The sequence below is a fragment of the Glycine max genome, chromosome 6 (assembly GCF_000004515.6).
Source record: "Glycine max cultivar Williams 82 chromosome 6, Glycine_max_v4.0, whole genome shotgun sequence".
NCBI classification, from domain to species: Eukaryota; Viridiplantae; Streptophyta; class Magnoliopsida; order Fabales; family Fabaceae; genus Glycine; species Glycine max.
The window spans coordinates 4,441,425-4,454,208 of NC_038242.2; the positions used below are offsets into that span (position 1 = coordinate 4,441,425).

At 32.9% G+C, this 12,784-nt stretch overlaps 1 protein-coding gene across 1 annotated transcript; it reads left to right on the forward strand.

The window, feature by feature from the left end:
* Window positions 1-5,090: 5,090 nt before the first annotated feature.
* LOC100818453 (histidine kinase 5-like) lies at window positions 5,091-12,558 on the forward strand. The gene is made up of 14 exons (XM_041016286.1): window positions 5,091-5,990; window positions 6,164-6,226; window positions 6,423-6,644; window positions 6,834-6,927; window positions 7,022-7,228; window positions 7,415-7,545; window positions 9,856-9,905; window positions 10,085-10,167; window positions 10,357-10,449; window positions 10,598-10,701; window positions 10,775-11,150; window positions 11,202-11,557; window positions 11,660-11,827; window positions 12,451-12,558. Exons 1-14 carry the CDS (start codon window positions 5,268-5,270, stop codon window positions 12,556-12,558), a joined length of 2,778 nt encoding a protein of 925 aa, XP_040872220.1. The 5' UTR covers window positions 5,091-5,267.
* The last annotated feature ends 226 nt before the right edge of the window (window positions 12,559-12,784 follow it).

Here is a 12,784-nt window from a genome sequence, read left to right on the forward strand (position 1 = left end):
GCATGGATCATTAATTTTAAATTAATTCATAAAACATTTTTTTAATTAAAAAAAATCCATATGGGCATTGCCAATATGGATTGCGAATCCATAATGGGTCCATACGGATTATGGATCCGTAAATTTTCCGGGGTAATTTTGGAGAAACAGAAAAAGCGCTGGGTGCATCAGCAATTGCTGGGTTAGCAAAGCAATTCCCCTGATATTATTGGACTTCTTGGCCCAGATATTTCGGCATAAACAGAATGCACCTAAGGACCGCAAAAAGGATTCGGGAACTACTATCCTCACTTCGTGTTTTTTCTCTCTCCACCTCCTTTTTTGTTTAGTTTATGCAGTTTTAAAAAATAATGCTGATAGAAATGTAATTTTGATAATTAAAATACACAATGAAATTACGTTTCCATTGTGTTGAAACGAAATATAAAACAAAAAATATGATTATGTTGATTAAAATACACAACATGATCACGTTTCCATTGTGTATTGAATTTGCACCTTTTAACAAAAACGGAAATGCATTTTTGTTGATCAAAATAAATTAATTATATGCATATGAGTTAGTGAGTGTTGTTTCATATGAAGTAAAACAGTTACAATAAGAAATTTAAAATTAAAATGAATCAAAAAATTTATATATATATAAATTAAAATAAACTTGTATATCTTAACCATTAGTTTAGGGTCAAATTACTTTCCCTCGCGCAGGCCAGCTAGTGCGCCTGATTCCCAAAACAAAGTGAATTGGATTATTATTAAATCCAAATTGTTTTCACGTGTATGGACAATCTTTAGCTCCAAGTTGCTGTTATACGTGTATGGTATATATTGTGCCTTTTTAAGCATAGGACGAATAGAATTCACTGAGAATGATATTGGCATTATTTCCTATGTTTTGACAACGATAGACACAAGCCTGATAAATTATTTGCGTTTTCGTGCACAAAGGGAAAGTTGACTAGTTTATGCATGAAAAACCGGAATGGTGTTTTCCACTACGTATATGATATATCCATTAATTAGTTTCTTCTGCACCAAATTCTTCGTATTAAGTTGTTATGCATAGTTGAGCCCCTCCATCGGTACCAGATAGCTAACCATGACCACCTACACGCTCCTATTGCAAATAAACAGTTAATTAATTGAATTTGATTTAAAATATAGTTGAACTCCCTTATATATTTGAAAAGATTATACTTACATCCCCTTAAATCTTACACTTATATCCCTTACTGAAAAAACAAAAATAATGGTAAAAAAAGTGAGTGTTTGTGTAATTACACAAAACACTTTAGGATTCATTGGATTCGTCCAGATTATGGAGATTATGGTACTGTATATGACAAAAAGAATAATATTAGACAAAGACATAAGTTACAAGATAATTCTTTTATCTTATATATTGTTTAACAAATAATGGTAACACAAGTAAAATAATATAAAATTTATTAAAATATTTTTTTAATATTTTATCTTAATACATTTTGTATCAAAATCAATGTGTTTATCGAAATAAAAGTGAGAGAGAGAAATTTGAATTAAAAAATCTAGTGCTTTCTTTTTTAAATGATTATATAAGTTAGTTAATATTTTGTCAGTTATTAAATAGATAAAAATGGGAGATAAATGTCTTTTTTTAATATTTTTTTTATCTAAAACAATTCTAGTAAGAATGGGGTGCAATTCTAGTAATTCGGATGAAATTGATAAAAATAAGACACAAACTCTATCATAAAGTGATGTAAGCAGTATGGTTTAGATTTTGAATATCACTTTTAAGAGCAAATTGTATTGATTTTAGAATACGAGGCCACAGCTATGTGTATATTTTGATTTTGTCTGTAAACTGTTTTAGCCACAAATGCTTCCAAAGTTTGCACGATGGATGTAGGTTTTGTTCCCGGAATTTCTGGATTATGCCTGGTCAGTTTAGCAGTACTTTGGCCCCATATATTCCTTCATATTATCATTTGCCTGTCTCTATGACATTATCTAACACCCATTGGCCACATTCTAAACAAAAAATGAACAAATTGTTATTAAACTAGTGTTAATAAAGTGTTTGATTTGCAATAAATTCAATTGTTAATGGCAAAATTAAGAAAAGCCCGTTTCCACCTTTTTTTTATTTTAACTTTGAACTTAATAGGGATGACTAAAAAAATGTTTTATTTTTCATAATATGCGAAACACAAATAGTCATTCGGTTTACAGATTCATTTAATAATAAAATAAATTTATCATTTCATTTTCTTATTTAAATATTCTATAATAAAAATTATACTAGTATTCTATGATTTTATAGAGGGTCTTATTAAAAACATTAGTTAACAAATTAATAATATTTGTTATTAACAATACATTAAAATTTAATAAAAATATCTTTTTAATATTTTTTTAATTGTGTCTCGTTGAGACATTGGTTAACATTTTCTATTTATAAATTATATCCTATACACATGTTACTAGTTTTTTTGTTTTGACAAATGGAACCTAAGTCCCCAAGCAAGAAATTCTATTAAACAAAATTCCAGCAGAGTCGGCTAACAAGCATAAAGATTAAAAAATTTGGCAAAAATTCAAAAATTCTTAGAGTCAACACTAATGTTTAAGTTGTGCTTGGCTAGGGCATTTGTCACTTGGTTTGCTTTGTGATAAACATCAAAAAGTAAATGCTTGTTCTTGAGAAGCATACCCATCTAAAGTTACAGCAAAATTAGCACCCATGATAATCTCATTGGTATGATGACTAAGACACTGCTTCTTATGGTCATGTTTGAGCATTGTTTGGACAAAATTAGCACCCTTGGGGTCTTTTTTTTCTTAAAAAAAACAATTTATTACGAAGATTGCTTTTGTTTTCTTCCATTAGAATTCAGGCCAAGGTGGATATTATTAGAGTTGGTGACTCAAATTCTTGACTTGACCTGTAATGGTTGCAATGAGACCAATTTGGTGAAGAAATATTTTGAGGCATGGATGTTTACCGGTTTATGCTTTTGGTCTGGTTTTACATGTATGATAATATAATAATGACAATAATTATCTTAGTAGTTAGTTTTTATTTTTATGGTATTGATATGAAATAGTTTTCATTAAAATTGAAAACTGTCTTTATTATCATTTGTTGGTATGAATTAACTACAACTTATGTAGTTGTCAACTTGTGTCAGTATAGTAAACGAAACACTATAAAATACAAATTACTATATATTTTTCTTGTATCAATTTTCAATGTAATGAATTTTTCCTCCTCTACCTATAATTTTTTCACTAAAACTTTCTCACGTTAAATGTGCTCATCATTCTTTCTTTATCTCTCTTACACATCATGGAAAGGAAAGAAAGAAAAAAATTATGAAACCTATACTTTTCACCAACAAGAAATTGAATAAATAATCTATTTGATCTCTCAAATATTATCCTTTTTCCTAAGTAGTTTTAAATTAGAGTTTAATAATCAGTTCGTATGAAAATAATTTTACATTATCATTTAATCATAAATTATTGTTGATATATTTTAAAAAATAATTATCATAAAATTTAACAAACTTACTATAAATGATAATTATGATTAAATAATAATATAAATTATTTTAAATTATTAGTTTATAACCTATTTGATCTTTAAATTAATAAAATTGTATAGATAATTCTTCAAACATTAAATATTTATTAATTTAATTTCTATATTGATAATTTTATTATTTATTTTTCACTGATCTAAAAGATTTTTACACACGCTAGAAATTGAATATAAATTATTCCGTCCAAAAGGTCAATTTTAACTCAAATGAATACAACGAGATTTTGAGGGTTTCATACTTTTATTGTTCAAAATCTGATTTAAAATATTTAAATAATTAGAGGGCTTGAGAAATGTAACACGCATATGTATATACTTTAAATGGACAAAAACAATTCTAGTGACAGGCAAAGCGTTCAAAATAGTGAGTAAGATTCATAAAATTTTGTAATTCTCAATATTTTTAATTACTTCCTTCGATTCATATTAAGGTATGATTAACAAATTTGTTAAAATGAAAAATAGTTAATTTAATTGAAAATATTAAATTTGTCCTCAACTATTATTTTAAACTATTCTAAAAAAACTTTAAAAACATTAAAGAATTATGATTTTTTAACTGTCACATTATTTTAGAACTGACTCTAATTTAAAATATTTTTGAAAAAAAAATAATTAATAAAGGAAAAATTATGTTTAACCTTATAAAAAAATCAAGATATACATTTAATTTAAAACTTATTATATGGATATGAGGCAGAAATCCGCAATTGACATTTGGTGTAAGGTTTAATGAGAACGATCTATATTTAACGAGAGAACTGTACTCTGAAATTTTCTTAAATATGAGGCAGAATTAATAAAGAGTTTGAGGTCATGAAAAAAGTGTATCCAACATGTGAGTTGTTTCTGTAAAACCATAACGCGTGGGTCCACGCGCCGCAGCAGCATCACTCACATCACTTGGGAAAGGGCGGGGAACAGCAACGGCTTCGTCAGGATTTTAAAAAACTCCGTGTTGTGTCCCCATAGACATCCATTTTTTTGGGGAAAAAGAACAACAACATCATAAAATATTCTACTAGTATATGGTTGTTTAATTAACTAACACCTGAGATGAGACTTTGTTTTTTTTTTTTACATAGGAAAGAAAACTCTCTCCACCTTGTTAACATAACATAACATTGTTGCCTCACAAGACAGGAAATAAACACAACCACAGTTAAGAAAGCCAAAAATTTCTCCATCATTTTGCACATACCTCTCTGGGATTCCTTTTTTTATTAAAGATTGTTCCTTTGTACCTCACATATTTATAAACACATGCTGCCCTCTCCAACCTCCATATGCTAACTGCTTCTCTATATACAATAGAGAGTTTCTTCCAATTCCAAACTGAATTGAATTTCTGTAAATTAAAATCAATCTATGCACCACAGTTTTTGGAGAAGTTAGAAGAAAGAACTTCTATATAAGTTAAGCATATAATTTGATTTTAACTTACAAGAGAAGCTCAATTCAATTTAGCTTATGAGAGAAACTCAAGTCATTTTATCTTCTTTTCTTCTGTAATTAAGTGGTTATGAAGAAATTTATTCAACCAGGACTTCAGTATCAAACTTATGTGAGACAGATCTTCTCCTAACATATTGCAGTGCTTGGGCTTCCATCCGAGTGTGCTGTTTGGTGTCTCTTATGATGCAAAAGGCCAAAGAGATATTGAACTTGCAATAGTACTTTCATGCTCGGCGAGATGGAGAATGATTCTATAGAGGACATGGACATTGAAGCCCTTCCTTCAATGTGGCCTCAAGATATTGGAACCGAGGTTGGGAAGCAGTTTAATATAGAAAAGGCTGGAAGGGACCAAGACATGTTAGAGGAGGTTACAATCATAGAGGAGCCAACTATAGTTGATTTCAAGCGTCTCATCGAGCTTACAGATTTTACAGAAAAGGGCTCTTCTCAGTTGGCATATCTAATGAAGCAATGGGAGTACAAACAGGCCAATGTCGTGCGTCTTCTCAGAGAAGAACTTGACAACCTAAGCAAGCAAAGGCAGGATGCTGAGCTCAGGAAGTTGGAGATATTGGAAGAGCATCGATTCGAGGAAGAACAATATGGGGGAGATAAGCGTCCAGTTTCTATATTGGATGAAGTTTATGATGGTATATGGCAAGATATACCTTGCAGGAAAAGTGATGTTGTGGTTCAAAACAAGAGGAGTGAGATTGATGTTGAGTATGACACTGTCATGTACTGGAAACAGCGAGCGTTGCATTCAGAGAAGCAGCTGGAGGCAAGTATCCAAAGAGAAGAGATACTTGAAGAAAAGTTGCATGAAAGAATAGCAAACATTGAAAGGCAGTCCTCTCCTGTGGAAGAACTCTCCCAGATCCTGAAGAGAGCAGATAATTTCTTGCATTTTATACTCCAAAATGCACCTGTTGTTATTGGCCATCAGGTATATGATTGCGAGTATATTGAGTTTTTCTTATGGAATAATCTTAGCATATTTTATACGACTTGAATTTGATTAAGAGATTTTGAGTGCTCTTTTGAGTAGAGTAACAAGCATGAAGTTACTGCTTGCCATACTGAGGGCTCTTTTAATCCGCTTGATATTTTTTCTTCCAGGACAAAGAGTTGCGCTATTGCTTTATCTATAATCATTTTCCAAGTTTACACGAGGAGGTAATGATTGCTGTTGAAACTCTGGTTGCAAAGTTATATGGTTAACGTTGCATCAATTTGTTTTGTTCTAATTGTTTTCTATCAAAAACTGCTGAAAACTCAGAAGAAGCTTGTTTCCTCTCTTTTAGTTGTTTTGCAAGGGATTTTTAAGCATGCTGAAATATCTTAGCTCTTTTTAACTTACTCATCTTTTTCAGGATACATAGGAAAAACCGATGTTGAAATATTCACGGGAGCTGGTGTTAAGGAAGCTCAAGAATTTAAGAGAGAAGTTTTGGAAAAAGGACTACCTGCAAAAAGGGAAATCACTTTTGAGACAGAACTATTTGGGTCAAAGACATTTTTGATATATGTAGAGCCTGTGTTTAGCAAAGCAGGGGAGACAATTGGAATAAATTACATGGGAATGGATATAACAGATCAGGTAAATGTTGTTGTCGTTGTTGTTGTCTTTTTTTTTTGAATCAGTTTAACTTGCATTCTTTTTTTAAACCGAGTCAAATGGCATGTAATCGATGTAGCTAATCTCACCTAGTAGGTAAGGCTTTGTTGTTGTAGTAATTGCATTCTTGTTCTTATATAGAGAATATTTATATTTCTTAATAAAATGCAGGTGAGAAAAAGAGAAAGGATGGCAAAGATTCGGGAAGAGATTGCTGTTCAGAAAGCCAAGGAAACAGAACTGAATAAAACCATTCACATTACAGGTTTAATCATTCAGTAAAATCTCATTTATCAAATTTACTTCAATTTGTTCTTACTACAAGACAACTTATTATGTTCCCCTCCTCCTTTTAATAGAGGAGACTATGCGAGCAAAACAAATGTTGGCAACAATGTCTCATGAGATAAGATCTCCATTGTCTGGGGTTGTTAGCATGGCTGAAATTCTTTCTAACACAAAACTCGATTGGGAGCAAAGACAACTCCTGGATGTCATGCTATCTTCGGGAGATTTGGTTCTTCAAATTATAAATGACATACTTGATCTTTCCAAGGTCGAGTCAGGTTGCAAATCTATCCTTGTGAATTATATAAAGACTAATTTTAATTATTTGGAGAGCAACTTGGAAGTTGCTTATGATTAAGACAAAAAAGTTGCTACACATCCTCCAAAATCCTGTTTTTAAGTTTCATTTTAGGTGCTGATATTTTAAGTTTCTACACATCCTCCAAAATCCTGTTTTTATGTAGGAGTGATGAAATTGGAAGCTACAAAATTCCGGCCAAGAGAGGTAGTCAAGCATGTACTCCAGACCGCTGTGGTTTCATTGCAGAAAATATTAACCTTAGAAGGACATGTAGCAGATGATGTACCTATTGAGGTGGGGACTCGGTAATGGTTGCATTCTATGCTGTCACATATATAGAATTATTAATTGTCCTTAAATTTGTTGGTTAAATTTGAAAATCGAGATAATACTTGGATAAATCTGAAGTCGTGTATAACACTTTCAGATTGAATCAAATTTCGGGGTTCAACCAAAATTGTCCAATCGGATAAAATCAGAAGATTATAACTCAAGAGTTTTGTTTTGGTCTTGTATGTTTTGTCACATCGTTATGCTTTCTGAACCAGAATGATTATTTATAATCAAAGAACAGGTGGTTTTTGGCGGTTGATGGAAGTTTTTTTATTTTAAAAACTGCCGTTGATGGAAGTTTTAGTAACTTCCATGTAACTTCCAACCGTTGATGGAAGTTTTAGTAACTTCCATGTAACTTCCAACCTTTGCCTAAACCGAACATCTCGTTATTACATTAAAACAAGCGTGCACTCTTATTTTAACATAATAAAGAGATCAATTACACTAAAATGTCCAACAAACCTCCCCCATTTTAGTGTAATTACCGATCAAATCACCAAAGTCATAACATACCACAAACTACTGCATAGATGAAATATCGTGACGATTGAATTTCATCTTAGCAAATTATACGTTTCAAATATTCGAATATCAGGGTGTCACTAAGGATTGAACCCTTTCTATTCATAATGAATACATGAAGATAATCTGCACAATAGTTTATAACATTACTCTTGCTCGACACTAGTTTTACTAGCCTGTGTCCCTATCCTTCATAAGCATATCAAAGCCAAGTCCCAGCTTCTTGAAGCGGCTAAACTTCATGCTTATATAGGTAGTCCTTTTCTTTTTTTTTTTTTGCACCTGCAAATGCAATTTTTCAAAAGAACCATTAAGAAGTTATACTTCAACCTCCTTAACTTGCAGAACCGAACACATTCCTTTTGGGATACTTTCGATGATGTGTTCCAATCTCTACATGTTAAGCTTTCCACATTGAATTCAGCACCTAATGTCATATTAGATGGGAATTGGGTATCTTAACATAAGAGATTTCAGATGGACTTTAATCCTAATCCCACAGCCGACCTTTTCACGAGATCTCTACTTAACCCTTTGGTTAAATGATCGGCCAAATTATGCTGAGTTCTCACAGCCCTACATCCCCAAATTTTGAGATAACTCAAATTTGGTGTCTTTTTGTGCCAAAGTTCATATGGCGTAACCTTATTCCTTTTGTTAGGAATTCGGTTCAACAAGTAACAGACTGCCAACATAGCCTCACCCCAAAATCCTTCACTTGAACCTGAATAGGATAACATGAAATTCACCATTTCTTTCAAGGTTCTATTCTTCCTTTCGGCTACACCATTCTGTTGTGGTGCATAGGGAGTTGTAGTTTGATGTATTATTCCAGTAGATTGAAAATAAACTGGATCATAATACTCACCTCCCCGTTCAGAATGTGTCCACGACAAATGTAGTCGTCGTTCTCCCATTTCGAACGCTTCCTTGTTTGATCCAGAGTTTCGTCTTCCATATACACCGGCATCGGTGTACTCAGCACATACACCACATTCAATGTTGTCAAGAGAAAGTGCATCTTCTTCTGCCATCTTCTGAAATCCTGCCCTTCAAACTTGTCCAACTTCGCAAATTTGCTTGTCATCTTCGAACTATCGTTCGTCATCTCGAAATATTTGATTCAATCTTTTGTTGGTTAAATTTGAAAATCGAGATAATACTTGGATAAATCTGAAGTCGTGTATAACACTTTCAGATTGAATCAAATTTCGGGGTTCAACCAAAATTGTCCAATCGGATAAAATCAGAAGATTATAACTCAAGAGTTTTGTTTTGGTCTTGTATGTTTTGTCACATCGTTATGCTTTCTGAACCAGAATGATTATTTATAATCAAAGAACAGGTGGTTTTTGGCGGTTGATGGAAGTTTTTTTATTTTAAAAACTGCCGTTGATGGAAGTTTTAGTAACTTCCATGTAACTTCCAACCGTTGATGGAAGTTTTAGTAACTTCCATGTAACTTCCAACCTTTGCCTAAACCGAACATCTCGTTATTACATTAAAACAAGCGTGCACTCTTATTTTAACATAATAAAGAGATCAATTACACTAAAATGTCCAACAAAATGCTGGACTATTTCAACATAACTATTGTCACATATTTAGCATATTTACCTATCGAGGTGTATGAGTAGCAATGTAGCATAAAGATGTGTCACTCGAGACCATAACTTAATACAAAGCATGATTTCATCTGATTTGTGCTAACTGTTTGCACCTCATTTGCTTCTTGCATAATTGCAGGTCATTGGTGATGTTTTAAGGATGCGGCAAATTCTCACAAATTTAATTAGGTACTAAGCTTCACGTGATTAATTGGGTAGTCTTATTTCCAATTAGTTTGTCACGTAAATGATCCAAATTTTCATTTCCATTTATTCTTTTGATGCAAATAAAGTATAATAGGAAAAGAAAAAATCTATCATGAAAGTAGTTCTGTTGCTCTACATTCATTATTGCTAATATTTTGCAGCAATGCCATCAAGTTTACCCATGAAGGCAGAGTTGGAATAAACCTTTACGTTGTGTCAAAGCCTAATTTTGCAAAAGCAGAAGACATCCAAATGATGACTCCAAACCAATCAACTATGTCAGTGAATGGTGTAAAAGAAGAACAACATCTCTCAAAACCTCAAAGTGGCAATGATGGAAATCTTCTTGATGGTTGTCAAAAACATGACGACCATCCCAGTCAAAACCATGCATTCAATGACGAATGTGGATCTCCGGCCAAAAGTGAATGCTCAATGAATGGAGACACTGAGGAGCAACCTTATTCAGCTGAAACAACGGTGTGGATACGTTGTGATGTATATGACACAGGCATAGGAATACCAGGTATATTATACTATATGGTGAACCTCATCTTTTATTCATCACGAACCCTGATGTTTTAGAAATCTATTTTGCATTCACTAGTGTGATTTTTCTTACAGAAAAAAAGTACTCATCAGATGAATATTTTTTCCATGTTGTAGTGCGACAGAAGATGCTATACCAACCTTATTTAAAAGGTACATGCAAGTCAGTGCAGACCACACTCGAAAGTATGGTGGCACAGGGCTAGGACTAGCAATATGCAAACAACTGGTAAATTGAAAATCACATTTCATTTGTTTTCTTAACTAACTAAATTGCTAATGTTTCTTTGCACTTGGAATAGGTTGAGTTGATGGGGGGTCAACTAACAGTTTCTAGCAAAGAACACTATGGTTCTACTTTCACTTTCATTCTTCCATACAAGGTTTCAATCGCTTGTGATCATTCTGATGATCCGGATGAGCTTTCTGATTTGGAGAATAATGATGTCGCATCTGATGATACAATAGAGAGTTTCTTCCAATACCAACCACACACTTTGGGCTCTCTTTTCTCTTCTAATGGATCTAGCAGGACACAGAAGTTATTAACACACAAAATTGGCTACACCAGCTCACATAAACTTGGTGGATTTTCTGAGAGTTTATATTCAAAAGGGACATGTTCAGTTGATGATGCATCTTCTGTGGTTGATGCTCCGGAGACGTCTGAATTGGCTAGTTCATCTGGTCACAGCCTAGAAACAAAGAACAAAAGTTTGGTTAGAAGAGATAAACAGCATCAAGATAAGGCTCGTGCTTGGTCCTTTAATGGTTATGCAGATTCCTCTGAAGTTACTGTGTCAAACGGAGAAATGGCTGGAGCAACAAAGTCAAGTGAACCCCAACAAACATGTCAGGGTCAAGGGAAGGCAAACACAACTACTCAATGTGTTACAAGCAGCAGCACATCAGAAGTAACCAAATCCACAATAAAGCCTAAGATCCTTCTTGTTGAAGATAACAAGATTAATGTCATGGTGACACAGTCCATGATGAAGCAATTAGGCCATAGCATAGATGTTGTGAACAATGGAGTGGAAGCAGTACGTGCAGTTCAGCGCCACACTTATGACCTGATTCTGATGGTAATTTCTAGGGATCTCAGAATGCTATCTTGTAGCAATTTTGCCATACAAATCTGAGCTTGGTATAAGTTCTACTAATCATTTGGTACTTGCACTTCACAGGATGTCTGCATGCCAGTTATGGATGGTCTTCAGGAAACAAAACTGATTCGGACTTTTGAGGAAACAGGCAATTGTGATGCTGCAAGAAGTTCGGGAATTGAGGAAAGTCTACCAGATCCAGATTATGAATGTTATGTACCATTTACAAAGCGGGTCCCCATTGTTGCGGTAAGTACTTACTACTTTGTCTCCTGTAATTCCTTCAAGTGTGACTACTCTTTATCTAGACTATAACCCTGAACATGCACGTTAACTTCTATAAGTATATCAGCAAAAGGATGAGTAGCAACACATTTCTAACATACTCTTTTCTGTTGTTTCAAATTTATTGTAAACTACAAAATCATGAATTTGGCTCGTTAAATAAGAAAAGTAACCCACAAAATTATGATTTCCTATAGATTTCAGCCAATGATAAAAAGTATGTTCAAAAGAGTGTATTAGAGATTGTGTTCTTACTTGTTATTAGTATTTCTCATGTCAGCAAATAACTTTCATGTGTAAGTTGTATATTCAATTAATTATACAGGTATTATTAGACTATTACAAAAATATTTCCATCCTTAATAGTTTCTTCAGAAGCCTTGATTTTCCTGCTTGTTCAATTTTGCTAATAAGTTCCTATGGACTAATTCAAATTCTGCTAGTTACCAAATAGTTGCTTTTGGTCAAAACTAATGCTAAACAATCTTTTGGCTGGTTTCAATTTAATATTGGAATAAATTTCCTCTTCTACAAAAGTAATTTTGAGAAGTAAATGATAATTGTCTTCATATCTCATCTTAATGCAGATGACAGCAAATGCTTTGTCAGAGAGTGCTGAAGAGTGTTTTGCAAATGGTAATGGACTCATTTGTGTCAAAACCTGTGACTTTCCAAAAACTGAAAGAATGTATTGAACAATACCTTGTAAATTTCAGCTAGTGTATAAAAGACATATAAAATAAAAGCCTAGGAAAGTTTTGTAATGAATGCATGATGTTCTCCAACTTTGTTATTGCCTACCTTAGGTTGTATAGATCTACAATATTTTTTTCATCTCCTCAAATTTTTCAGTATATATTTATGAAGGGAGTGCAGGAATCTCCTCTAATAATTAATAACTAGTACCTAGGATTATATATA

Excerpts from the sequence above, each read along its gene's own strand:
- LOC100818453 (XM_041016286.1), top strand. The coding sequence starts at position 5,268 with ATGCTCGGCGAGATGGAGAATGATTCTATAGAGGACATGGACATTGAA. Across the intron at positions 7,229-7,414 it reads TCTTTCCAAGGTCGAGTCAG|GAGTGATGAAATTGGAAGCT; the intron begins GTTGCAAATCTA and ends GTTTTTATGTAG. Across the intron at positions 7,546-9,855 it reads CAGATGATGTACCTATTGAG|GTCATTGGTGATGTTTTAAG; the intron begins GTGGGGACTCGG and ends GCATAATTGCAG.